This window comes from Liolophura sinensis, chromosome 6 (genome assembly GCF_032854445.1).
Source record: "Liolophura sinensis isolate JHLJ2023 chromosome 6, CUHK_Ljap_v2, whole genome shotgun sequence".
In the NCBI taxonomy this organism is placed as follows: Eukaryota; Metazoa; Mollusca; class Polyplacophora; order Chitonida; family Chitonidae; genus Liolophura; species Liolophura sinensis.
In genome coordinates this window covers 34,737,155-34,761,425 of record NC_088300.1, presented here as the reverse complement: position 1 = coordinate 34,761,425, position 24,271 = coordinate 34,737,155, and the positions used below count along the sequence as shown (strand labels likewise).

Below are 24,271 nucleotides of genomic sequence, written 5' to 3'. Positions count from 1 at the left end.
TTGACAAACAAAGGGCTCTAGCTCCGAAAGACGAGCAATGAGACAGACTGTACCTATAAATAATATCAAACTGCGGTGCTGATTTGTTCGTGTCTCGAGAACTGTATATAAGATCTTAATCACATTAAATCAGCGTGCAATATTGTATCACATTTTGCAGGGTGGACAATTGTCCCTACCCCCATTGTCAGCTCGGGAGACGCTGGAGTGTTGGAGAGTGGTAGAGGCTTAAACACGTCCGCAGTATAGATCATATTGTCCCCTCTATGAGTGCTAATCTCGTGGGAAGATCATGGTGAGCATTTCATCACGGACGTTTCTCTCAGAAACATATGTTTATTTTGACCTGGTTACGCTTAATTACATTGGCAAACAGGCGTCCAACACAGTCATAAATAATACATAATCAACTGATCCTGGTAAACCAGATCCCCAGAGAGCCAGTTCCTGGTACACATCTACAGCGAGTACACGAGTGGGTGACCTCCTCATGAATATCGGCCATTGCTCTCATGTTATGAACAAGCATGGTGTGGGCTCAGGACAAATCAGCCAGGTAGGTTCAGAGACCCAACTTCGGGTAAGCCTGTCGTCAGTTAGACTAATTTAGTAGTTTGGATGTGTGACTGGCGTGCTCAGACACCATACGAATGTCTACTCAGAACTCAGCGTTGGCTCTTAAAGGAGAAGAAAACTTAAGACAATGACACTATAGGCTGAAAAGAGCACATTTTTTTCTAACTAGTGGTGCCTGCTGCATAATTTTGCGATTTTTGCTCGTCATACACGTAAAGTCTTAAAACGGCAAGGTAGCATAAATCGCTGAGTTCATCGCGTCCTCCATCTTTAACACCCTGTAATTTATGCTGGGTGTGTGCTGCCTCTCAGTCAATAAGAGTCGTTAAAACTACCAGTTTGTTCGTGTAAAATCGGAACCCGCGTCCAAATTTCTGGTTTCAAGCGGAAAACGAACTGTATTGTTCGCTACCCTCTGGGAAGAAGAGCTCAACCGGAAATGTACGAACGATATACGGTTTCCGACGGCAATTCTCCTCCTAACACAGAAAACTTCAGGACTAGTTCTTGGGCAAAATTGAGTCGCCCACAGCGGATTTTGGCGCTGACTTTATTTATCAACTTGAGGTACATATTAGAATTTGTTCTGGCATGCACCTGCGAGGAAATGCATACTCTTTTCAATGGTATGTGTTTGATATTTCAGTTTTCTTCTCCTTTAAGGATCTCATCGTTGTGTATGTTGTAACCCACTTTCAGTGCAGTGTATTTTCGTCATTGAGTTATTCTATATACTCCGAGGAAAACGACTTTGAATAAAGGATTGTCTTCAACAATTCCGTCAGCTGAATTAATACAATACTGTTTGACACGCAATGCGTTAGGTCCCACAGCTGTGTTCTTGTACGTTTTTGTCCAGGCCAGGAGAAGCCATTTGATTCACTATAACACACAATGGCAATAACGCACGCAATATTCAAAATTACGCCCACAAACAGCCCACCGGTTTCCACTAGTCATCGTTTATGTGTCGCATAGAATTTGAAATCTTTTTGTTTTATTCAGTCAACATTTATCTGAAACCATCCCTGATTTTTTTTGGTTGGCTCTTGTCCTTCAAAACCGCTAGTTTTCCCTCTGGCGTGATTGCGTGTTACGTTTTTGTGACATGAACATTACAAGATCACATGACATACGGATATCATTTAACTGTCCTCGTGAAACTGTTTGTCATATTGTATAATATATTTTATTGTTAGCATTGCCTACTTCAACCGGGGTTACAAAGTAAGCGGCTAGGCTTCTGAGAAATTTAAAGTTTAAAATATCCTATATTAGGGAAGCTGGAATGGAATCATTCCTAAGCCCTAAAGTCAGCATTCTTTGTACACTCTTTGTGGCACTCAGGATTCTGTCTATCTTACATCGTGTTCATTTATTGATCTATATGATTGCTAATTTACCCCGTACTAAAGAATATTTCACTTAAACGGTGGTGGCCATCATTATGTTGTGAGCATTCCACAACCCCGCAGTTGTGTTCAGTCCGTGGTACATCGTAAATTGAACCTCTCTATAGATAGATAGAACTATCATTGATCATGTTAACTGTGAATTAGGTGTCTGGGCCAATCATCGGTTTTGCCACTCCGCTCCACGTGACATTTCCGTTGGGGTAAAGAGTGCCCATGGCGTTTGTACTCTTGTGTTTAGGGGGATTTTTGTGTGTTATGACATTAACCCACCACTTTGAATAAAGAATTAAGGACTTTTCGTATCATGAGACATGCAGAAATGGGTATAATTTTTATGATCGTTTTTCAGCAGATTAAAACTCCACACTTTAAGCAGCTTGAGGGAAAGGTCGATGCAGCAAACGTGGAAAAGAGGTTTTGAGACGGATGGGGGCGGGGTGGTGGCTAGTGGTGAAGGAGTTGGAGGGGGGGGGGGGATAGGGAGTCTTGGGATGGAGGAGGGTTTGAGTGGTTGCAGACGATTTGTAACGTGTTTAACATTTAATAGACACAAATGTGTCAAACAATAGGTTAATTAACGAAGGTAAATTTCATATAAAAGTTGTTGGGAATGTGGAATTCGAGCTTATTTCTCATGGGATATGAGTTGGCTAGATACAAGTAAAAAAATAAAAAAATAAAAAAATAACAGGGGTAGACGGTATTCGTGGTATTTAACCACTGGTGTGTCGTTTGGCAATTTAATCTTCTTGTAAACATAATCCAGTATATCGATCTTACAATCAAGCTTCTCTCACGGGATGTCAGTTGATTGAGTTTCTCGTAGAAATGAGATTTTCTATTCGGTAAATTCTTAATAAGAACGCATATCCCGTTGATCCGAGGGTTAAACTGCAATATGAAGCTCGTATCAAATCTAATACACCTCATTTCAAGCAAATAAAACATTACTGCGGCTAAGGATCTGCACTGAATGACAACCAGCAATCTTAAACTTGTGATTCGGCCCAAAATTAGTCCAAACCACCGGATAAACGCATCAGTTGAATGACCTGAATTTTTAAGACCCATCGTGTAGCATGATGTAACTGAATTTATTAGAGCATGTTTTAAAAGATAACAGCACTATATTTCAGAGCAAAAAAGACAATTTTATATTTATATTTCCAGCTATTTTTCCACCGAGTAAAACTGCATTTTGGTTGTGATGAAATAAAGAAAATGTCGTTTTGCCAAAGTTGGGAAAAATCAAATAATGTTATAAAAGCCCTTTAAAACCACTCCGAACGATAATTATAAGAAGTTATGAATTCCACCCCCCACCCCACCCCCCCGACTATTTTGTCGATATAAATGAAAACATACTTAATTTCTTGGAACTTAACTATGGCTCTCAGTGCACATTATAAGAGACGGAACATCATGCTTGGATGCTTTTTGAAGGGCCACGAGGTTGTTGGTTGTCTACATCTGCTTAATGTTTTTATTGCGAACACACCGTATATCCCTTTGTTTACCGGAAACGTGACATTGGGATGACGGATTTCATACGCAGTTTTCCAAATAATGTCCCTTCTCTCTGAATGAGATCAGTCCTTTATACCCCGAGTGGCTTTACATTAACTAGCTGCTGGCCTCAATTTCACAAAGATACGCACTTACAGGACAATGGTACGACAAGAGTAACGTACAAAACATCGCACGACAAGTGTACGATAAGAAATGTCGTACGCCACTTTGTGAAACTGGGCCCTGGAGTGCAGATTTTTGCATCTTCTCACATAAAAGAGTGAAGCCTTCCGTCGTGTTATAAGTGGCACATTTGTTTCGATTTATAAATTACTTCACATTTGCATATCCGACAACGCGGAGAGAACGGACCTAATATCATTCCCGGAACCCATGCAGCGTACCATGGAAATTTATCGAATCTTTTCAAGAAGGTAGTATGAGTGCATATTTTGCTTTTAAAACCAACTGCAGAATTGCAGAAAGTACTGTTAGCATTGTGCAACAGAAAACCTGTTAATTTGTCATGCTCTACACAAGCCGGTGAGAAAGCAGCGCTTTATCTTAGTTGGCCACACATTAAGTGCTATATAGAGTATACATTGTACACCACGACCATGTAAAATATCCTCCATGATAGAACACTCTAATACTCATTACGTGTATGTATATGTTTGTGTATGACATATATTTAGTCCGACAAAATCAGTCATAGCCAACATATTTGTAGCCAGCGGCCTAGCAAAGCGCAGTTGTTAATATTCGGTACATCACCAGACTTTTAAAAGCTGTAACCACCTTAGCAAAAAATATGATACATAGATTCCAAAAGGTGTGATAATGGATAATGATCCAGTTTATATGTGAAAAGCATTCGTGAATAAAGAAAATATTCATAACTGCTGAACTGTACATCCAAAAGGCAGCTGAAAGACTAATGACAGAGTGCATTATGAGTTGCTCTTATTTTCTTTTTCACAATGTGTCAAAAATTAATACTGTTGTATTAATATATACAAAAATGGTATTTAAAATGATAATTAATTACATTACATGAAAACTGGTGGAATCATCAAGTCTGTTCTGTGACTGATCGTTGGTGTGAAAAATATTTGAAGGAGTGATTTCTTTGCTAACGAAAAACTCCAATATTGTCCCTTGTAAATCTAGCTCGCAAATGGCTTTTGTTCTTTGGGCGGAGAGAAATTGCGCATTGAGCAACAGGGTGGCGAATGTGTTAGACAACTTTGGTTGAAGAAGGTCTCAACTCCTGGGTCATTATTGTCAATTTCGACCGAATGCCTCATCCGTCAAGACCGTAACGGCACGGATAGAATGTTACATTTGCCCTCAAATAGAACTTGACATCAGTCACCACTGATAGCCTGCACGAAGACTGCTATATAAGTCTAGCCCGATAATTATTCATCAAGCCTCTCATATCCTTTAATGGGTATCTAACTATGCCATTGATCTTCGTCTCTCTGGAGAATCAAGTTGGATTTCCCCCTAACTATTCCGCCTGAAAAATACCTCGAGAATTCGCAGAGTTTTAAAGGCTCTGCATATTGCCCCGGCGTCAATACCAGCCGGATTGTTGCGGGTTATGATGAGAAAAGCTGACTGGTTTCGATCAATATTATAGAGAACTTGTCAATTCTACAACGCCGTTGCATTCATCTGCATCTCAATGAACGCCAACTGTCTGGCCCAGCAAAACGGACCCTGCGAAGAAAGCCCTGCGATTGCCAATGATTTACGTAATGTTAACCAAACCTTGACACTTTTCGCGCAATAAAGCTTGTGTGATCGGAATAAATCCATCCATCATATTTTCAGAGCGAGTTAATGGGCGGAAATATCAAAGCTGTGGTGTTACACTCTAGTACCGGTATTCATGCATCTGGTGACGGATACCTGCTAATACTGTAAGAGATCATGACAAAACTTGGAGATTTTGGCTAAGAGTAACGGGAATGAAAACGCTCAATCAATCAAGGAATGAAACCTTTATTACACTTTTACACATAACTAATTCGACCAAATCCGAATGTTTGTCAACAGTCGAATATATTAACTAGACTGCTTTGATATTTGTGAAAGAATAGTATATACCCCCGTTCACATGCACCGTTACAAACGATCAACAAGAAATACACGCAAAGCATTTGTTATAAATGTATGAACTGATTGTAACTATTTCAGTCTTTTAGTCTCCAAATTCAGAATATATTAGATACATGTAGGTTAAACTAAAGAGGAACGGCAATCTGTCATCCAATAGGTACTTCCTTCTTGTGATCTGTCTTTATGCTCAGTCAAGTTATAACCACCCACATGAGAAACAAACTGAAAAAGCAGCCTTGGACAAACTCTGTAGCGAGTTCGCGATATTGTAGCAGCTTTAAAAAGCGACGAAGTTCTCTTAACATCTCTCGTTTCCATGAGCCATAGCTTTGATGAAGCTATATATAGGCTCGAATATCCCTACACGGTTATTGCACAGACTGCTCATAAGAGACACAGTCATAAGAGACGATTGTGTAAAACTCCCCTCGTAAACTGTAAATTATCGGTATTTGTGACGAAGAATGAAAAAGGCGTGAGAGACATATCGGAACCATATTGATGACGTCTGCAATCCGTTTTGGTGGCACACTGAATGGCCCAATTTGGGGTGGCCGATTATGGCCTTAAAATGTAATTTTTAACTGTAGGTTTATGAATCAACAGAAGGCCTATTATTCTATTATTGTGTTTCACTTTTATGTGCTTCTTTAGTCACATACCCTTTGAATATCATCGATGAAGACATTCATTACCTGAAATTCAGCGAAATTCGCCAAATTTGTCCAAATCAGTGAAAGCCAGACCTATAATGAAGACTCAGACCTCACCACAAAATGTAAAATTTTAAAGGCTTGGTGAAATTCGGTACAATTCAGTCTTGTCGCAAAGAAGCAGACCTGGATATAAAACATAAAACGTAATATGCTTATTGAAAGTCAGTGAAATTCAATGGCTCATACAGATATGGCGGCAAAATCTAGATCTTCAATTGTTCTTTGAGGCTCAGTGAATTTAATCTTGTCACAATGGTTAAGATTTGGCCACATGAATGTAAAACGTCAATTGCATGTGAAAAGTCAATCAAATTAATTTGCTTCTGGGTCCAGTTTCACATAGATGTACGATAATGCTACGGTATGGCATTAGAATGCTACGGTAATAGTGACGTACAAAATATCGCACGACAAATGTACGATAAAAAAATGTCGTACTCTGTGAAACTGGACCCTGATCTGGCTACAAAAAACTCTAATTCTTCTTGTAAATAACTGAAACTCATTCTTTTCACAAATACTCAGAACTGACCAGAAAATGTAAAACGTCAAATGTTTCTTGCGCGTGTAAGTCAGCGAAATTCATTCAACGGCTGAGATATAGCCACAAATATTCAAGATCTGTATCTTTTTCTGGTGTTAATAGCTTTAAGTTCCATTATGCTCCCTCATTGGATCTGGCCTGCTCTAGACTAACACGGCCGTGATCCGTTCGGAAATACTCATTCACACAGTGGCATAAAACCAAACCATTAAACCAAACAACCACCCACATACAATAATGATATCAGAAAACAAGCAAGCATGAACCAAGGTGTTCGGGGCAGATCGCTAAAAGAGATTTACTTAGGCACATAGTTCTGTGGTTATTTTAGACCTGACGCGTGAAGAAGACATTTCATCCAGAACAATGAAAGACAAAGGAGGTAGCCACATGACTTATCCATTAATTCTGTAGCTGATGTAACGTATAGAGAATTAACCGTCGTATTTTCTGGTTAACTTTTCTGAAAGGAATCGTGCGACTTCAATATGTTTTGTCTCTATATTCACGTTGAGAACTCATGTCGAGACACGAGTTGAAGAAATAACTTTTCAAAGAGTTCTTCAGCGGTTATAGAAAACAGACAGGCATATTTATTTAGATATGGTTACATATAAAAAAAAACTTGCTCTTGGAATTCGTTTTCTGCCTAAAGTAAAAGCTTTGTGGTCTGCTGACAATTTATGCCTGAACGACTTACGGGCAAACTGGTAACGCAGAAAACAATGATCAGTCCGGCTTGCGCCCGAATCGCCAATTTCATGGAAAATATGACTCAATGACTTGTTTGTGTGCAGCTTTTTTTATGCAAACATTCCACGAAAATGGAATACTAACAAATACATGTAGGCAGAATACTAATATAAATATAGGAAGAATATCGCTCTTACGACTTATGGGACCTTTAGGTGACCTTACTTGCGTGGCTGTTTTTTTCCGTCTGAACCACATTTGAACCACAAATGTTACGTGTATATACCATATTACTTCTAATTTTAGGACAGATATTGGTATTGCCGAAGGCTAAGAATTACATTTCTCTTCATCTTCGTTTTTGGAAAAGTTACGATATGATTATGTTGTTCATTAACCATATGAAGAAAGAAACTAAATGTTCGTGCTACTATTACATCTATATTGGCCAAAAAAAAGCGGACCAGATTTCCGAAAAATTAGAAGAATTAGTGTATGTAATTCACACGTAAGGAAGTTCGTATATGACTGGTCAAGTCTCGGTGGTTAACATCCACCCATAAAACTGACCGTCATCATGTATAAAAATTGTTGATTATGGTGTAAAGCAACAATCAAATAAATAAATAAATAAATTTAGCAGAATATTAACACACATTTAAGCAGAATATCTACCTACATGAAGGCATACTAAATTCCATTGTTTGAATTTATTTAGGATATTTCATTGTTTTCATTTCAGTTTTAAAACTGCGGTAAGGGTTAAGGATGGATGAAACCTAGTGCGTTTGGTGTGTACCTGGCAAAGTTTCAGACACGGCAGCGGTTGTTGAACCATGTATTTGAACCTGAGACCAATGGTCCAATGTACAAATGCAAGACTAACATTTTAGAGAGGGCCCGGGATGTACTGCTTTATACATTTAGTGAGTTACAGACGGTGCCGCAGAGTTCTGGCCTGCACTTAGTAAAGAGATAGTTATGATCGGGAAGGAGGTTGACCTCTGTCTGAATGTGTCAGATACAGGGGTCTTCCGGCATACGTCAGTCCGGTAAAAGGATGTATATAATGTATTTGTCAGTTCGAGCCACAAATAACGTTTGGACAGAGCCTGTCCTGATAATATGAGCATTAACACTGATCACAAGTCTACGTCTTCAGTAGCTGGCCGGCCACTCTCCTATACTTTAATGGTCCTTCTGGGGAAACTATTGATCAGCATCCCGGAGGGAGTTAGGCGGACCGATCGTGACGCTTTACTCAGATAACCGTCCGCATTAGAGCTGTTTAATGAATATGAATGCCGGGTCAACATCATTATCGCTTCTGTATTCCGCAGGATATATGACTCAGGCTGTTCGAGACCAGAGATCATTGTCGTAAAGCTAGCCGAATCTTCTGATCACTTCCGCTATTGCTATCTTTTTGGAGAATGTTGGCGCGGGAAGGCGGTAATAAAATTGAAGATGGACTCAAAAATCAATAGTTATTGGCCAAAGAGAACGTCTCGCCTTATTGGTAGCGAAAATGCGAGGATGTTTTACTACTCACTAGGACAACCATTTCAGCTATAGTGTCATCTGGTTGCTTAATAAAAGTTTATCTCCTCTTTGAAGAACTGCGAGATAATGACAAATTGTTGATGAAAGCCAAGAGATGACTTGAGATGGTTTTGTTTCTTAACTTGCTTCTGTGCTATCTTACTGATTTAATCTGGCTGTCGTACATTACGTCTTGATTTCTAACTATTCATCTTACTGCAGTGGGAGACTCTGGACGAGCTACACAGAATGGTCAAAAGACAGTAGAACGCATCATTGTCTTTTTTGAAGTCCGTGTGTACTTCATGTACACTGGTAATTATGACATAACAAAGGAAAGAACAAGTAAGTTCACATCTTTGGACCGACTTAAATACAGACAGGACGGCGTTTTATGAGATCCCCATTTTATTTGTACAAAAACAGCAACAATTATTATAGCGCCGCGCAATAACCCAGGTGCCTTTCACCAAAGTTGCCGATGTCAGTTCAAGCTCAACGTTTGAAGGTCTACCATCAGCCTGCGTATAAGCTCGGGTTTCCCCGGATTCTGCCTAGTTTCCTTCCAACATAATCATGGTCGCAGTTTTGTAAGTGAAATATTCTTGAGAAAGGCGTAAAACACTAAGCAAATGAATGAATAAATGAATAAATAAGTACAAATAAGTAAGTAAAATTATTACACTACAAAATCTGATAACATCACCACTGATGTACATATTTTGATTAGTCACAACTTAGCATAGCATATGATTTGGTTACTGCTTAACACTAAATGCCTTTGGTTTTTGGTAACACTGAAAACTGTTGACTGTTTCTGTTTGCATGAATCCGTCCCTTTTCTTACTTAATGATTTCTTAAAAATTTTACGGGTTTGTGTGGAACTTTGCTTTTGCCATTATGGTCCAATGGTTCTGGAAACTATTAACTAACTGGTCTTGCTCTTATTGGCAAATGGTTTCAGAAACTATTAACTAACTGGTCTTGCTCTTATTGGCAAATGGTTCTGGAAACTATTGACTAACTGGTCTTGCTCTTATTGACAAATGATTCTGGAAACTATTAATTGACTGGTCTTGCTCTTATTGGCAAATGGTTCTGGAAACTATTGACTAACTCGTCTTGCTCCATTGGCAAATGATTCTGGAAACTATTAACTAACTGGTCTTGTCATTATTGGCAAATGGTTTCAGAAACTATTAACTAACTGGTCTTGCTCTTATTGGCAAATGATTCTAGAAACTATTAACTAACTGGTCTTGCCATTTTTGGCTATTAACTAACTGGTCTTGCTATTATTGACAAATGGTTCTGGAAACTATTGACAAACTCGTCTTGCCCTTATTGGCAAATGATTCTGGAAACTATTAACTAACTGGTCTTGCCATTATGGGCAAATGGTTCTGGAAACTATTGACAAACTCGTCTTGCTCTTATTGGCAAATGATTCTGGAAACTATTAACTAACTGGTCTTGCTATTATTGGCAAATGGTTTTAGCAACTATTAACCAAATGGTCTTGCTATTATTGGCAAATGGTTCTGGAAACTATTGACTAACTCGTCTTGCTCTTATTGGCAAATGATTCTGGAAACTATTAACTAACTGGTCTTTCTATTATTGTCAAATGGTTTTAGAAACTATTAATTAACTGGTCTTGCTCTTATTGGCAAATGGTTCTGGAAACTATTAACTAACTCGTCTTGCTCTTATTGGCAAATGGTTCTGGAAACTATTGACTAACTCGTCTTGCTCTTATTGGCAAATGGTTCTGGAAACTATTAACTAACTGGTCTTGCCATTATTGGTAAATGGTTCTGGAAACTATTGACAAACTCGTCTTGCTCTTATTTGCGAATGATTCTGGAAACTATTAACTAACTGGTCTTGCTATTATTGGCAAATGGTTTTAGAAACTATTAACTAACTGGTCTTGCTATTACTGGCAAATGGTTTTAGAAACTATTAACTAACTGGTCTTGCTATTATTGGCAAATGGTTCTGGAATCTTTTGACTAACTGGTCTTTCTATTATTGGCAGATATCTGTTTCGACACCCATATTTGAGTGTAATGAGAACGAGAGCTGCGCTGGGTTGGACTTAAGGCAGAATAAGGAAAAGTGCGTGTTAAGGACGTTAATCATGACTATGCTGTATTCCCCTGTGAGTGCCGGCTAGATGTCACAAGATACGGTTATAAGGGAAGTCTCTTCAGTGGATTGAGACGTCGTAAGACAGTCTCTCAATGGAATCGTTTGGGAATCTCGGTCTGTCTATACTGCCGGCTTACTTATATATTTACTTATTTATCCTGTTGGTGATTAACTTCATACGGAAGAAATTTTATCTACATTGTTTGGATTGTTACTGCTTATCCTTGGGTCGCCGGGTGCTGTTTTGACACGCGCACGCCTCGGAGAGAGTGACCTAACACTGGTGGTTTTTTCCCCTTAAAAGTAAAGAAAACACCATAAAATGAAGAATTTATCAGAAGAAAAACCATCAAAAACTGCCCGGGAAAATAGATCGATTTGCTTTTTTAGATTTTTCCCAAACCAAGTAACATGATTTCAAAACATCAGTTTCTTCTCCATGGTCTCTAATAACTTAGAGGGTATCACTGTCATCACTTCCATATTTTTCGCTTGAAATAGTTCGTTTCAAGGTATATTCGGCAAATGCATTCCTAGATGTACAGGTATATGTGCATGTGTCGGATATGTGGCAAAAACCTGATGTAATGTCAGTCGTCCCAGTGTGGTCAGACGACCACGGTCTTTCATCTGATACAAAGGCCTACTTCTCGTTGATATCTTCCTTGCCTTTGATTATAAGGATGGAGGAAACTTTATTGCGCCCAGTAAACTATTATGCCTCGATAGGTACCTCACAAACACCCTCACTTAAAACCGTAGCTGAGTCAGCAGTGTTAGTCATGATTTTATCGGCTATGACCGGAACTGAACGACTGAGCCAGCGAGAGCTTAGCCATAACTTGGACCTCCGAGTGACTATGATCAAATCAGTACAATAACCTTGGATTTGTGGAAATATCAGCCAAACATCAGGGACCTTATCATGACTGCTTACTTTGTGACGTGCTTTTTTCTACTCCGGACACATGGGTAGATAAATGAGAATGTAATTGTACGGAAGTAATAAGACGATGACTATATTTGTATACAAGCTAAGGCATGTTCTCCTCCGTTATTATGTCAACTAAATCAGTGCCTGTCATCAGTAAAGACAAGATAACAGTTGCAGATAACGTACTTGTCCAATACTATGTTTTTGATAAGTAGCATCTGTGCAAACGGGAAACAGATCCAGATTATTTTCTCCGCTTTCATTTGTAGCGTTATCATGACATAAATCAAAGGCTTCGTTTCGGTCTTAAATAAATGGCTTCTGTGGAAGAAGAATGCGACTCTGAAAGATGTGATCTCACCATAGAGAGATTTCTGAAAAAATGCCAGGCTGTGATATATGCTATCCGTATACAGCGTAGACAGTTTGGCTGCAGACCCTATGAAGATCAAAGCGAATGAGCCGATGTTACACAATGTCGCTTAGCCTTTATGAAAGGTATAGAATTTTATGAGGTTCACTTCCGCCTAGAAACCTCATCATCGATGCCAACCACCTAATATTTTCCGGTTGAGATTTGATCCGTGCCTCATTAACTACCAGTATACAGTTGGGTTTCAGTATGTAATTCAGCTTGAGAGATATTCCACTGTATTCTATGTCAGAGTGAAAATAGGCATGCGTACACACAAACTAAATACACTTCCGGTTTGTGATCAAATTTGAGCACGAGCTGGGTAAATAGCACAGTTAATGACAAACTGTTATTTCAATACATTGTCGGACATTTCAACGATGTGTTTGGAAACTGATTAACTTTGGCCTTTAAAATTCGATTATTGCCAATAAAGTTTCATTTACGCAGATTACTTGACCCGTGTGAAGAGGATCGATTGAAAAGTCAAGTTAAAAACGTTTCAGGATATAAATGTATTGGTCAGTTTTTAATTACAATTCTGTATAACTGATTCATAATTTGTTTGCGGGTAGACTTGAGAATAGTGGTCGTTTTCTTGTTGAAAATGAGATGTCACATGGCTCAGTTTTGGGGAGCATTGTGTTAATGGCACGAGCAAGAATATAAATAGTGATCTTGGTAACGCCTGTATTGGCATTGCACGACATATTAAAACACTTCTCAACACAAAAACGTGTTCAGTTAAATTTTCTATCGATTTTAGTTCCTAAAAAACATGTAACTTTTTTTTATTTCTCTTTGAGTCACACAAACAAAATCTGTTGTATTTTCTGTCAGTCCCAAAAATATATTTCGCAGTTAGTTCCACCAACAGTTCAGCTCAGCTTTTTTGACTTGGAGCGTTACTTGTTCGAAAGCGTTGTATAAAAAAAGAGCGATCGGCGTGAGGAGAATACTCATGCTGACCAAGGAATATCATTTCTCCAACTATTACCGACATGATAAATCAATATCAGTCCTGGTAAGAAAGCCTTGGCTCTGATAAATTGCCAACTTAAACTGTCGTCTTCTGTTTTATTGCCCCAGAATATCTATTTTTTGCTGAGGAGTAGGGTTCCGTGATTCTCTGCTAAAGACGCCGCTCTCTCGTTGGCGTTGCCAGAGTATAACCTACTCTTAAGTAATTTCCGGTTTGAACAGCATTGGCCAACCCCCTACATCTGTGATGACAGAACTCATATCCACGCAAAGTGAGGCAGCCACGAAGCTACAGATAACATATTCTCCAACTGTAATTTAAGACAGTGTATACGTGATCTGTTGGGTTAACCAAATCAACCCACTTCATGTATGGTGATGTCGTACATTGTTTCAGATGCATTTTTTTCGGGTAATTTTCTCCGTTTTCTTGATCTTCCCTTCAATTTGCCCACCACCGTGCGTTTCAAACAATCCTGAACTCGGCGTTAAGCACAAATCCACTGGATATCGGATAAATAAATAAATTCGTTTCCTGAAAAAAGAGAACAGCATTAATATTTTAATCTATTCAGACAGTGGAACCAGTGTGTATTGCCAACGTTGTTCCCCACACAACAATCTAGCTGAGAAACTAACATTGATATAAGACATCTGCTGAACATCCATCGCTAATGTTGCGTGTAGAATAAGGCCTAGCGTAAGCCTCCATTAAGTACTTATTAATTGCTGACAGAGAGGGTATTTCGTATTGAAACTTTGTCTATCCATCAGGAAACCTCCCTAAACAAGCAGGTTTACGAGGAGTTAGGTTATTAATTATTCAGATGGAGAAGAAATTCACATCAGAAAAGGTGTGGTTCAGGTGGAAATTTATGCTCTCAATAAAAGAAGTTTTATTGCAAGTGTCTGTGAATTTAATATCGGTCCTTCAAATCAGTTTGGTCCTTCAATTGATGTTATTATTTGTATTATTCTCCAAAGTTTTCTCGCCTAGAAAGTTTGGGATTCACGTTTTACTTACTTATTTGAGTGTCTCTTAAGAAAGGAAAGACTTTCCTAAATCCATAGAAACACTAATATGCCATGTAGCAATATTTCCAGAATATGACGCATAATTCCTTAATCAATCAGGAAAATGAAGTCTCTGAAATTCTTAAAACACCCGGAAATTGAAATATCATTCAGCATGGTTCTATTAGACGACGAAGATCCCGTGTTAAACTAGCATTGGTGTCATACGGATCATTCCAGTTCAGCGGGGTAGAATTCGCGATAACATTTGATGTATTGATGAAATCCAGTTTTAATTTAGACGACATGCTGTGTGGAAGTTTTTTTCGTACATCCTCAAATCCGTGATTTCATCTTATAAGAAACTATAAATCGCTGAAACTATTACAACGTCACGCAGCGAACAAAAAAACCCCCCGGAAATATAGAGCCGCGAATCCTTGCCGCTATCGACAATGTCAGATCTGTAAGAAAAACGAGCGGCATCTTATATCGTCTTTGTCAGCAGGCAGCTTCATCATATCTATTGGCTCTAGGGTTGGCTCATAAATTCAACAAAAGTCAATTCAGAATGTCAAGATAGTGAAAATTAACGTCGAGTTTTCACTGTTATTTGAAGTCTCAGTATGAGCCTAATCTGGCGAATCACTCCCTCAGATGACACTTGTACCCAATTGCTCCAGGACACGATATGCTTTCGTCTATCCTTGACGAGAAAATTGAGATGAATTGTTTTTTGGGGACTAAGGATATGACGAATCAAACTGACTAAATAGGGGATTTATTTCGAAATAGCAACCACAAGCTACATGTAAAGCGATATCATATTTCATACATATAGACATAAGGTATGTATACATATTAAATGTCTGCCATTAACCTAGTGAACGAATACACTCTATGTATATATATAAATGTAACTGCTTTACGTAAAGTAAAATTAAATTTGTAACCTGTGTCGGCATCAACATAAATAAACACGGACAAAATCATCTTTTAGAACTGATGAATTAAATATGTCATCTGAAATGATTTAATACATTAAATGAATAAAATGTCAGATATCTTTCTTTTGTCTGTTTAAAAAATTACCGCTGTCATGAAACATAATTTCGTAACTTATTTTTATTCTTTTAATGCTATTCACAACGGGTTTTTTGTATTATACGCCATAAATGTAACAACAATTAAACATATTAGACAGTACTATAACCATTCATGTATTTTATTTGATTGGTGTTTTACGTCGTATTCAAGAAAAATTTCCTTATGTGACGGTGGTCAGCCTTTGAGTGGGAAGAAATCAGGCAGAGCCCATGACCAACCGCAGGTTGCTGTCATGGCCTTCCCACGTAACATCGGAGAGAAAGCCAGTATGAGCTGGTTTCGAACTCTCAGCAACTACACTGGTGAAGCTCTTGAGCTATTGTGCTGCGCTGTGTAGATGTAGAAAACTAATAATATTTTAAAAAAAAGACCTAAATGTGATAAATTAACTCCTAAGTACTAAGTATTCTTTCTGTTTGTACACGTATATACACTTTCATCTATAGAATAATAAGCTACGATGGCGTTGGTGTTATCAAACAATCATACTCTGGACTCGGCCATGTGCAGGAAAAGTCAAGAAAAGACAACTGTAACCAACAGTAAGTATTTGGGCGATTTACATGGATGTGAAACGAGAAATCCAGAATTGATCATCAATCAAAATCAGTCATACTTGCAAATTTATTGTGCAGTAATGTCGAAGGGAAATGTTGCAGCTGTATTATGAAACGAAACATCGTTGCAAAAATTTTTTTAATCTTTCCTGAAACTGAAATATTATCGTTAATCAACACCGGAAGTTGTAAGCAATCTATATTTCCGCTGACTTGCTTAGATTGCGAATCACTTAATACGTAAGTGATTGGATGGTATACAAAAAACAACGCAAATTCAAACTTAAAATGGAATAACCGTTGATGTGGAAAAGGTACGTTAGCCACTTCATTGTTCTAAGATTGTACTGTGTCGCCATACGAGAAGACAATGTACACCTCAACTCGGAGCGGATACAACCAATTCCTATTGACAGACTGGACGCGTATTTATGGTGAAACTCACAATTTCATATCACTTATTCATCCTTCAGCCGGTGTATTCTTTTACAAAAATAATACTTTCTACCGTCCAAAACAGTTTGAATTATGAACCTCTATATATTATACACAAGTACGGTAAATTGGTTTACTAGTTGTATACACTCACATCAAAAACATATGGAAAATCTAAAAGTCAACACGACAGAACAACGTATAAACTTCAAACAGATCTCCAAATGTGAACAGACGGTTGGCAACGGAAAGTAAACCATTTTCAAAGATTTGGCGGTGCAATATAACACAGTTTACATTTACTTTGTAAACCGATACCCTATTAGATATATTAGGCCATATCTTAATCTTATCTTGGAATGGTGGAGATGATATTTTGACACTGGTTTGGGTACCTTCGCCGCATTACAGGCACGCACAGACGGGTTCCGTTCGTGGGCTTTATTCTACGACTGTCCCTAGGGATACTGCAATAATATTCCACATTCTAAATTCCTCACGTAAATAGTGGGGATGAGCGTTGCCGTAGTCAAGACAGACGCCGGCACACAATAAGGCTTCCTTCTCTGTCATGGACATCTGTAGACTCCCATTCTCTTAGTTTCCTTGTCTCTATAGTCCTACGTCTTTTCCCACGTCCGTGCCGTGGACAACAGCTTATGTGACACATGTACTACAAGGTATGCCATCAAATCCCTCGACTACAGCCTTGATAACGAGAACATAATCAGTAATAAAAGGAAAGCCCACCGTTGTGCAGAGAGCTGGGATACTAGATATTATCAGGACGAGTCTTAAAGCCGTTAAATGATCTGTCCCACAACCAGTTGTCTATTGCTGTACCAGGCAATTGAGATACCATTCAGTTGTATTGTTCTTATTTGCCAGTCATTTATCCGACGGACAGTTCAGTTGACCTAGAACGCATCCCACGCACCACTGCTAATTCCCATATTCAGAGCTGTGGGGATTTGGCGTCCTGCTTTCCCTCTAATTTACTGAACGAGCGGCTCTGAGGCTTTAGATTGTCCGCAAAAAGGAATCACAACCAATATTGGGCTCGTATTTGGGAGGACTCAGTCTTGGTTAATCCCGGTGCAAATTGCTGTGATGTCGGCAGGAGAATCACATGGTTATGGTGTCCAATCCCTGTCAAATGCCATTATGTAGAATTCCTCGTGAAAACAAGGCTGTATAGTCCTACCTGGTCACATATATTGCTATACAGAGCTTTCAGTCAAACACGGCGGTACCAGTGCTCATTATCAAACACTGTGGTACAGTACTTTAGTGCTCACCCTCAAAACGACTGTACGACGTTCACCGTCAAACGCATCTGTACAGTTGTCACCGTCAAACACGACTACACAGTGCTCGCCATCAAACACCACTGTGCAGTGCTTACTCTCGGGCACAACATAGTGTTGTGTAAAGCTCACCATCAAATAATGTTGGTCTCTGCTCACCGTCACATTAGGGAGCTGAGCTTACCATGAAATGTCTGTAAAATTCTCGCGTACAGCTCATCTCCATACACAGCTGTACAGTACTACACTATGTAGAGCTCACCATCAAACAACACTATAGAGTGCTCACCGTAATACATGTCTCGCTGTTTGGAAGTTAATGGTGCTGCGGCCATCGTTTGGCGCTATATATGATGGTCTAGAATTCGTCGTCAGAGCTGTCATCTAACAGCAACACTTGGTCCATGATTGCTAGCTGGGCCTGGGGCTGTAACAAAACAGAAATCAAATTTCATCAGTACTTTTTGTATCTCGGTGTGGAAGAGGAGATCCCGTGTTCATGGCTTGCTCTTCAAGAGTTCTGTTTAGAATGTGGAGGACAGTACCTCTTTTAAAACTTGTACTTATTTATGAGCGACCCGTAAGAACACTTCATCCGAATTTTATCACTTGGACGAAATGAATCGGGGTTGTTTTTCGCAGCAGATTGTAAACAAGAAAACAAATTTTATAAGACTAGAATTTTTCCCCCCAACCAATCAGGATATATTCCTGTGTAGTTCAGGTCCAAGCCTACCCTGTGACGAAATAATAATAATAAGATAATAATAATAATAAGATAATAATAATAATAAGATAATAATAATAAGAAGAAGAAATACTAGGACTTACTCTGAAGGTTCTACTGGGAGATGTAAATGCTCTGCGCTTCTGTTTTCGTTTGTAAGATCTGACAGCATAGGCCACGACGACTATGATCACAGCACCGGTAATGCCCACCCCTATAGGAACCAGTACGCTGATGAGGTATTTTTTATCCTAAAAATTGAAGAACGACATTTAACAGCAGGTAACCCAGTTATTCTTTTGTCATATAGGTATAACTACAACGTCTGCATTTAAGCCGTCATTTTGTATATTTTAAAATCGTGGAAAAATAATAAAAATACATGAGTATCCTTTGAAATACCATTAAAACTTTTATTTCCCGAACGTATTTCATTATTTCTGTGGGATAATATGCGATATTCATAGCATATGCATTAGACTGGAAAAACTGCTTCTGAGGTGGTATGACCTTATATTGTCAGTGCGGTCCACATAGTCCATTTCAGCATTCTAGCCTTTGGCCATGTTCGGATTTTCTGACAGAAAAACCAGCTCTGTTCTCCATATATATTTTTCAGTGGTCTTTCAGAAGATGTATGCTTAAATTTTCATTTTTTTTTTCTCGCATTTAAAGGTCAGGAGCTATACGACCGTTTCATCCTTGATCTAAAGGTATAACCATTACACATACAAATAGCTACTGGTGTTTTTCCACACAAAATCAATCACAGGCTGAAGCGATCCATTTCCATTTGTGTACAAAAACACTCGACTCTCGTTACATAATCCAATTATGGCTGCTGAAGCCCAGCTCGACAAATTTAGTGTACCGTTACCACGCTGATGAAACTTGAATTGGAGATAAGCTGAAATAAGATTAAGCTGAGATCGACGGAACACTATTACTACACAAGCTTTCGTCTCGATCAAGTGCTCGGAATCAATGTTTCGTATTGAGTTTCTTTGTGTTAGGTTGGCAAAGATTCAAAAAATTGCCGCTCGTTTGAAGTGAACATTTTGTCATCAATTTCTGCCAACACCCACATTAATTAGGCGGCACTGCCATCTACACATGTCAGAAGTCATAAATAAAGCCGGGGCAAGAAACCGATAAAAGGTTTACTTTACTAATGCATGTACTAAAATTCTACATGTGTGTAGGCTCATATCGATGTGTTATTCATATTATATCATTAAAACTGCACCACTGTCGAAGAGCTTTGCGAAATTATCTCATTCTAGATGATGTGAATTACGTCATCGTACACAATGAATCGTGTGTGTTTTTGGCAGACATCTAAACTGCCCCCTGAATTAGATCTCTGCTTTTGACCCCTGTCAGAATAAACACTTAATGCCGAAAGGTTAGTGGCAAATCAATAAGACTTCATGTGGATTTCTGTTCACTGCGAGGAATTGACCGTTCAAATGTCTCCGTCCGTTTCATTACATCTGGCTTTCTCTCATCTCGGTAAATGAAATAGAAAGGCGGATTCCATACCCACGAAGTTGGCGGCGTCTTGTTTTGTGTTTAGCCAGCAGATCAATACCGGCTATGTCTTGTCAGTTTCCGACAGGAGTTACTCAATGTTCACCTATCTTACTCCTTGACGCCACTTACTGCATCTCACGGAAAGGATGAGGTAAAAACATCGACAGACGCGCCATCTTGACTACCCTGGCATTAACTTGCCAAGACGTGACATTGTTCGTTGAAGAGGTCTTGAGTGGTATCGCAGAGACGTAGAGATATGGTAAAATATTTCCTACCACTTGTCACAAGAGGGCTCTTGTCGATGATACGTGCAAATCAATATCAAAAGCATTCAGATGAAAAGTAAGCGAAACAATCAGTCAGACTGAATGCTCATGGCGCTGTACTGTAAACAACCATTGGTGTCTCGCTGAGAGTTCTTGAAAGTCTTGTTCATAGATCAGTTCATCTGCAACCACACCCAGTCACTGCTGCATGTGGCAGTTACATAGGTTTAACTTGCGAATCCTAACGGGTCTTTTTTCCAAATTCACGTCTATCAATATTAACGCCAACTCACAACAGTGACACTTTGGTTTAGATCTGGTTAACTCCAAAATTACGATTATATTATGCGTTGCTATGTCTCAAGGCAACCTTTTTAGAGGTATAACCTTCGCAGATATTCTGTGGTTGAGCTCCTGTAATTTGCAATGCAAAAGTTCCAAAATATATAGGCAAAATATATGAAGTGATCGACATGGTGAAACTTTGAAAACTCTTGGTTTCCTATCTTTGTCATATGTGATATAGAAACCGAAATAGTACATTAAAAATCAGATTTTTTGTACGTTTTCATGAATCCTCTTATACTTACCCTCCAAATTAAACTTCCAAAAGGGCCGTCCTCTATTGGCACTGAAACAGACAAGAAGTAAGTAATAAAGTTTTAATTTAGCGTAAATTGTGTGTTCTAAATCTGAGCTTAAATAAACATAGTGCTTGCAAATATTGAGATACCTGGATAAAATTCACAGGCGTCTGATCGCATTTTATTGAATGGGCACATCAAGATGACTTCATGTAATTACCAACTATATATGCATCGGCATTTTTCGGAGCTGGAGTTTTATGACTGGTCATTCTGTAAGGAAGCCAGACCGAACTGACCTCAGTGACCAGCTCTGGCCCTGCTGGTAGACGAACCGACGGTGTAATTCAATTGTTAGTCGACTGATCCGATTACGGCCTTGCTCCTGTCCACCAAATAATGGTGCATACCGCTGGATAGCCGTCGTCCACTTTACCTTCTCTGACAACCTAGCCTACCCGAGAATATCTTCGGCACTATCTCCACTGACTACGCTATTGCCAATTTACGCTACAGTAAATTAACTTGGCCGGCGGTTGACCAAAGTGGACACCAAGAATGGGCTGTTGGCAGGCTGTAGAGATTGATGGATGGAATTAGATGACTTTGACAGTTTACCGCACTGCCCTCTATTAAGGTGCTGGATGAGCCGTGAACAAAGGGACTATTATCACACTTAATACACGGGCAGAATAAACAAACTGGTACTTGTTTGGCAGAAACTGTACAATGATCTATAAACGCTTAAGAGCTATTACTTGGTCATTTGTGGACAATATTCACGTGTGCATTATGCATTCGATAGGACAGGGTGAGTAATTCTTATTAAAGTCCCACAAATAGCCAAAATTCAAACAACAACTGTACATCATGACAAACGTCTACAATATACATTCTCTTGAGAAAAAAGATATCATATGCAGACAAATGAATACACTATATCTCTTGCTTACTTGAGTTACCTTTGTAACAGAACCGACTGGTTCCTCATGCTTGTCATGGAAATGAGAGAATTCCTAATAGCTTTTCCGCGCATTGCAAATTTCGATCTTTCCAATAGAGGTTAATATTGAATCCCTTAGCACTTAGCTAATGTCTCAGTATGCAGTTGAAATACAAGGAAATGGGCTATGGGAAACTTCCAGCATAGTATACCAGTATATCTTCTTCCCTTGAAATATTGTTGTCCATTTGCCCTGACATACTGTTCCCTATTTCTATCGAAATATTACATAGCATACTATTTCGGCTGGAACGTTCAGTGTCGTTGCGTGTCTTTCAAATCGATTTGGGTTTAGAATTACTAGCACATTATCTTTTTGCACGTAATTAAAAAAGCACAATTAATTTATTTATACAACTTGCTTTTTGTATTACCATCTGCTGTCATTTCCTTGTACAAGAACTTAAGGCTGTTTTTAAGACTCGCGGCTGTATTGAAGCTTACCATGGAAAGGAAATAGCATTTCGATACTACACGAAGTTTCATTTCAATTTTTCATATTAGCTATGACTTGGTTTTTAGTGTACATCACTAAAATGATGATTTACAGCTTAAGATGAAGTCAATAATGTATTCTTCTGAGATAAAATTAAGATTTAACATTATTTTTAATATCTTCAAGCTGTCTTTACGTTTTATCTTGCTTGTTTCTTTAGCTTTTCATTTCATGTTTTGCATATTGTTCTATTTTACTTGTTTTAATGCACTTATAATCATATAATACCATCCAGTACTTCAAGGAAAGGATGGTTCAGTTCTATTTCTTTACCTTTTGATTCCCACACGCCGTGTTTTAATTCCTCCATTAGAATAGTCTGCATCACACCTTTATAATGTTGTTTCATTTGTGAACTTATCACGTACGACTTGTGACGTCGTGTTCCCCCCGATGGCGTTGTGGTACTTCCTGTTGTCCCGTTCTCGAACAGAGTAACATTTACTGTTGTATAATTAGTAGTCCTCACAACGCTGTTGTTTGATTTTAACACTGCTGTAGATAAATCGGAATTATTTGACAAGTGTTGATCTGGAGTCAGCCGGAAGGACTTCTCCGTTAAGAGCGGAGTTCCGGAATTGTTCACCTGGTGGATTACGGGAAAGTAAGCCGGAACTCTAGTTGTCTCATTTACTAAAACTGGGTCTGTAACAGCCAGGTTACGGTCCTCCGTTCCTGAAGTTGAACAGTTAGTTCCATTTAATCCTTCATTTCCGTTAACACAGCTCGGATGTGACCAATTACCGACATTTTCACCGTATGGTGAATTAGCCAGTCCTGCATGTAAAATTTCCACGGGCTGTCCTTTGACAACGTGAGCATGCCCTGTCGTGTTTGCAGGACTTGCAGTGAGATTTTGGCCTCTGTCAGGTTCAGGCGCTGAACCATTAGCGCGCTGAAATGGCACAGCCATCACACTCAGATTGCCGGCCTTTTCTTCTGACACGTGGTTCATCAACACGCCAGTAGAGTTCATGCTGATATTGCCGATGCTATCGTTAGAACTCCAGGACAGACTATCCGCGCTTTCCGTTAAGTTCGTGTAATTTTGATGCTCTGCAGTTTTATTTTTTGCTGTGTACATCAACTCTTGTTCGCCTGAAAGTCTTGATCCATACAAGGTAGAATTGTCAGCTGTACTGGAATTCTGAACCACTGAATCATTGACCTCTGCCAGTGTAATTCCTAACCTGTCCTTCTCCAAACTGTTACCTCCTAGTTTAGCATCTAAAGAAAGTCTAGATTCGCTCCTGACAGACGAATTACGGCCTGTTACACTGTCGGGTCCATGGGCGCTGTCGTTGGCCGTAAAAAGATTTTCTTGCAGGCTTAAATTCGCCAATCTATCAGAATTTACGTCTGCCTGCGCCGCCGTCTGATTCTCTTTCCTGACTGGCAAATTTGGATACGGTTTCTCTGGAAACAGAAAGGTTGTAGGTTTGTTAGGATCTTCAGTGACCGCGTGGGCCGTGTTGCTGAGTTGAGTTACGTTCTCGGATGGGTCTGGTGGTTTCTCTTTTATCGGCGTAGAGATTCCAAGACAAGCAAATACTATGCAGCAGACTCCAAGACGTAAGAGGTTGTCCATTATGGTTAAGCACCGTCCTTGTATGAATACTTCAATCCCAGGGG

General features: G+C 39.1%; 1 protein-coding gene across 1 annotated transcript; it reads right to left on the bottom strand.

The window, feature by feature from the left end:
* Positions 1–15,290: 15,290 nt before the first annotated feature.
* On the bottom strand, positions 15,291–23,554 carry LOC135468595 (uncharacterized). The gene is made up of 4 exons (XM_064746936.1): positions 22,913–23,554; positions 21,147–21,187; positions 18,859–19,005; positions 15,291–18,454 (listed from the first exon to the last, which is right to left on the bottom strand). The coding sequence occupies exons 1-4, from the start codon at positions 23,550–23,552 to the stop codon at positions 18,386–18,388; spliced, it is 897 nt and encodes a 298-aa protein (XP_064603006.1). The 5' UTR covers positions 23,553–23,554; the 3' UTR covers positions 15,291–18,385.
* Positions 23,555–24,271: the final 717 nt, after the last annotated feature.

Coding starts and splice junctions, on each gene's coding strand:
- LOC135468595 (XM_064746936.1), bottom strand. CDS start 23,552: ATGGCTGTGCCATTTCAGCGCGCTAATGGTTCAGCGCCTGAACCTGAC. Junction 21,188..22,912: donor CGGCGTGTGGGAATCAAAAG/GTAAAGAAATAG, acceptor TGTCTGTTTCAG/TGCCAATAGAGGACGGCCCT. Junction 18,455..18,858: donor CTCCCAGTAGAACCTTCAGA/GTAAGTCCTAGT, acceptor GTTTTGTTACAG/CCCCAGGCCCAGCTAGCAAT.